Source organism: Primulina tabacum, chromosome 13 (genome assembly GCF_025594145.1).
Source record: "Primulina tabacum isolate GXHZ01 chromosome 13, ASM2559414v2, whole genome shotgun sequence".
Lineage (NCBI taxonomy): Eukaryota > Viridiplantae > Streptophyta > Magnoliopsida > Lamiales > Gesneriaceae > Primulina > Primulina tabacum.
Window position 1 is genome coordinate 30,656,472 of NC_134562.1, and position 3,998 is coordinate 30,660,469.

At 32.9% G+C, this 3,998-nt stretch overlaps 1 protein-coding gene across 1 annotated transcript; it reads left to right on the top strand.

Annotated features, from left to right (window-relative positions):
• Positions 1-484: 484 nt before the first annotated feature.
• Positions 485-2,677, top strand: LOC142523230 (squamosa promoter-binding-like protein 16). Its single transcript, XM_075626919.1, is given in 4 exon segments — positions 485-635; positions 1,434-1,677; positions 1,679-1,719; positions 1,846-2,677. Coding segments are annotated over 3 exon segments (870 nt in total). The 5' UTR covers positions 485-635; positions 1,434-1,503; the 3' UTR covers positions 2,501-2,677.
• Positions 2,678-3,998: the final 1,321 nt, after the last annotated feature.

Below are 3,998 nucleotides of genomic sequence, written 5' to 3' on the forward strand. Positions count from 1 at the left end.
TTTATTTTTTTATTTTATTTTTTGAATTCGAAGTAATTTTTTATATTTAGTTTCGAATATGATATCTTATTTTAAAATTAGAATTTTCATTAATATTAAGTTTGTTATTTTTATATAATGTTTTACAAATTTATATTATCGTTTTATTATCGTCATCATAACATTATAGTAATAGTTAATATATTATTATAACCCTCGTAACTAATTTATATTAAATTATATATTTAGATTATTGATTAAAATTAAACCTGTGATTAATTTTGACATGTTAGAGAAGCTATTTTTTTATAAAAAATATATTATTAAAGTCATTATAAATTATTTAAAAATTTAAAATATGGATAAAAATAAGTTAAAATTTAAAAATATAGAAAAATCAGAAAGACTTTATCAAATCTTATTGCATGACTTAAATCTTAGTTAAATGGTAATATATATATATATATATATATATATGTATATATATATATATGTATATATGATATTCTCAGGCTCCGACCTTCCCCTCCCATAGAGTCAGCTACTCTACTTCGATTAACTGCTATTCTACCTTTTCAATTTTGATGTGCATTCTGGCATTTTCCTGCTCGTCTTTCTCAAGTTGTCGCATCATCTAGTTCAGTATTTCGGAGGTAGTACTGCTTTTCTCTTTAGCTTTCCCAATGGGTTTTTGGTTTTTACTCGCCGTATGCAGCTGTCACCGAGAAAAGAATGATTTGGAGCTATCAACCTCTGCACTTTGGGGTTTTTTTATATATATATATAGTTGTAGAAAATGACGGTTCCGGATTTGATCTTGATTTTTACTGCAGAACAACTTGTGTTTTTCCAAAATGGGAGTTACTGTTTTCCTTTGTTACGGTATCCCACATCTGTTGATTCTTTGTTCATATCATGTTTCTGTTTGTTCTTTGATTTTCTTTGTTTAATAAATGGTGGTCTGATAATTTTGTGTGAGATGGGCTGACGATTCTTTTTGGGTGATTTGATATAAGAAAAAAATTATCTTGTTTCTTGGATTTTGTTGAATCATATTGTCTGATAATTTTGGTTATGTAATCTGATCTTTTTACTTAGTCATTGTATCTTCTGTCGGTGGGTGGGACTTTGGGATTTTGGGGGTTTGAGGATGGATGGATAACTTAAACTATTGTCCAGTTAAATGCTGGCCTAACCTACAATTTGAAAACCAAAAGGGGAATAGAAAAAGGGCAATTGGAGTCTAGGAGGGAGATTCATTTTAAAACTTATTATTGCTTTTGCCGGCTCCGAAATGATTCCTTAAATAAAGAAAAGCCTTCTTCTTTGAGGGAAAAGAGCAAGATTTGAGACAGGAGTGCTTATTGAAAGTTTCGTGTGGTAATTTTTATTTATTTGCAGCTTTCTTACGCGATGTTGTCTTTTTTTTCGTGTATTTTAATTTTAGAAGGAAGATATTGGAGGTCTACGGATTAAAGAAACTAGTCGAACTTTTGACGGACTTGTAGCCTGCCTGAACTCTAGATGGAATCGTCAGCTTTGTTCCCGGGGGCGTGGAAAAGGGCAAAGGCTGATAGAAATATTGGTCAGGTCGCTTCTTGCTTGGTCGATGGGTGTGATGCAGATTTAAGGCTATGTAGAGACTATTACCGACGACATGAAGTGTGCGAGATTCACTCAAAGACACCCAAAGTTACCAGTAGGGGGTCGAGACCAGCGGTTCTGTCAACAGTGCAGCAGGTCACGACTGAAGATACTTTCTTGATCGGTTTCTTGTCGCATTTGTTATTTTCTTTTCTAATAATTTTATGCAACCCAACTGATTTTTTCAAATGTTTTTGGTTTTGAATTGCTTCGAGTATGCAGGTTCCATTCGCTAGTAGAGTTCGACGAAGGAAAACGAAGTTGCAGGAAGCGTCTTGATGGGCATAACCGCAGGCGAAGGAAGCCTCAGCCTGGCCCCGTCTCAAGAAATTCTGGATTCATATCCTCGAGCCAACAAGGTACAAGATTTTACTCATTTGGTAGCCCACAAGTTCTGGCAAGTGCTGCTGTTGTTAGACCAGAGAGTAGTGCAGTGACATATAAGATTCAGAAGCCCAGCTATAAAGCAATGAATCAACTTCAGTTCATTCAAGGCAGTGACCCTGCTGCTATTGTCCAAGAAACTTCCATCTGCCAACCGTTTCTTGATCCGAAATCTGCGTCTGAGAGTAGTAAAAGCTTTTCTAATCAGGCTCGCTCTCTTCTGTCATCGCCACCCCCTGTAACTCGGGAGTTTGGTTTGAACCAAGCGTTTCAAACCGAACCAATACTCCCCCAGACGCAGTCTGTCGTTCAGAACTGGCTTTACATTAATGATTTAAGCCCGTTCACGCTCGCCGAAGATGTCAAGCCAGTGGTTTCTGCTACCGTTTCCCATGGTGGCAATGTCTCCAGTACGTTAAACTTCCCGGAAATGTTTCAGCACAGATCACCAACTAACGCCTCGAACCAAACTCTCGCATTCTTGTGGGAGTAGATTTAACAGTTTTTGCACTGTTATTACCTTTATTTTGTGTGCCAATGAATAAACGACGGTCTTCGAAAATTTCCCAATGCCTGCCTATCCTATTTTAATCGAACCAAACTCTCGCATTCTGGCTTATTCGATCGTTTGATATTTGGTCCAGTAACTTAGGAATAGATGTTTACATTAGAGTTGTTCAGAAATCGAATCAAACTGCGGAACCAAATCAAATAGTATGGTCGATTGGGACTGGTTTTTAAAGTAACCAAATCGAAAATTTGGATAAAAATAAATCGAAGCAACCTGATTATATGAATATAACGTGATTTTTCTTAAACATCGAAAAATTTTATTTGATATTATTTGTATGAGTAGGTTTTTTGTAAGATGGTCTCACGAATTTTTATTTATCAGACGTGTCAACTCTACCGATATTCACAATAAAAAGTAATACTCGTAGCATAAAAAGTAATATTTTGTTATGGATGACTCAAATAAGAGATTCGTTTCACAAAAAAAATATGTGAGACGGTCTCACGTAAATTTTTGCTTATTTGTATCATATTGCTAACGAACTTTGTGGACAATTCAATTATACTGAAAATTTATTCATAGCTGATTTTAGCCCAAATACACAATCATATGGTTACTTCATTTTTATTTATATAAACTGCATGCATATTTATTTTAATTTATGGTATTTTAATTTTAATCATTCTAGTCAACGATCAAATAAAATGTTCATTCAACTTCAGTCCAATATTAGTTGTTATTTTTTTCCAAATTAATTCATTATGAAAATCAAAACTTAAAATTAGTCATTCAAACTTAATGGCTTGATTCAGTTTGAAATTTTATAACACCGATAAAATATGATTAAATTTGAATTTCAATCCGAAATCGACCAAGCCTTAGTTGCGCACCCCTATTTTTACCACCGGTATGTATCTATTCTATTTTATTAAGGGTGATGATATGATAGTAACCACCTATGGGAGACCAACTTTTTCTTCTAATTTTACCCTTATATGATACTAATATTACACTTTTGTTTTTTATTTTTTGTTTTTTTTTTTTAAATTTCAACACAATTTTATTTTTATTTTTTTATTCAACATTTCAAATATCAATTTAGTCGATTCATAATCTGTCAAATTTCACTTTAGTCCATCGATAATGATAAAAAAAAAAAGACTATACATACGTATCGTGTGTGCAGAGTAACTAGTTCGAAGAAATAGAACACCTCGTCACTCAAGTTTTCTTGGCCAGAGACGGCACGGAATTATGTTGAATAATTAAAGCTTTTAAAATTATGAAACTTAAAATTAATATAGTTGAGAGTTTAAGGGTATCATTATTCTTGTTTTAAAAAAAAGTGTATCATTAATTGAAAAATAAATAAGTTGCATGTGGAAGTAAATAGCCAATTTAAATAATTTATATAATAATATAGCATTAAATAATTTTTTATATAGGGACAGAACTCATAACTTCTCAAGGAACACTT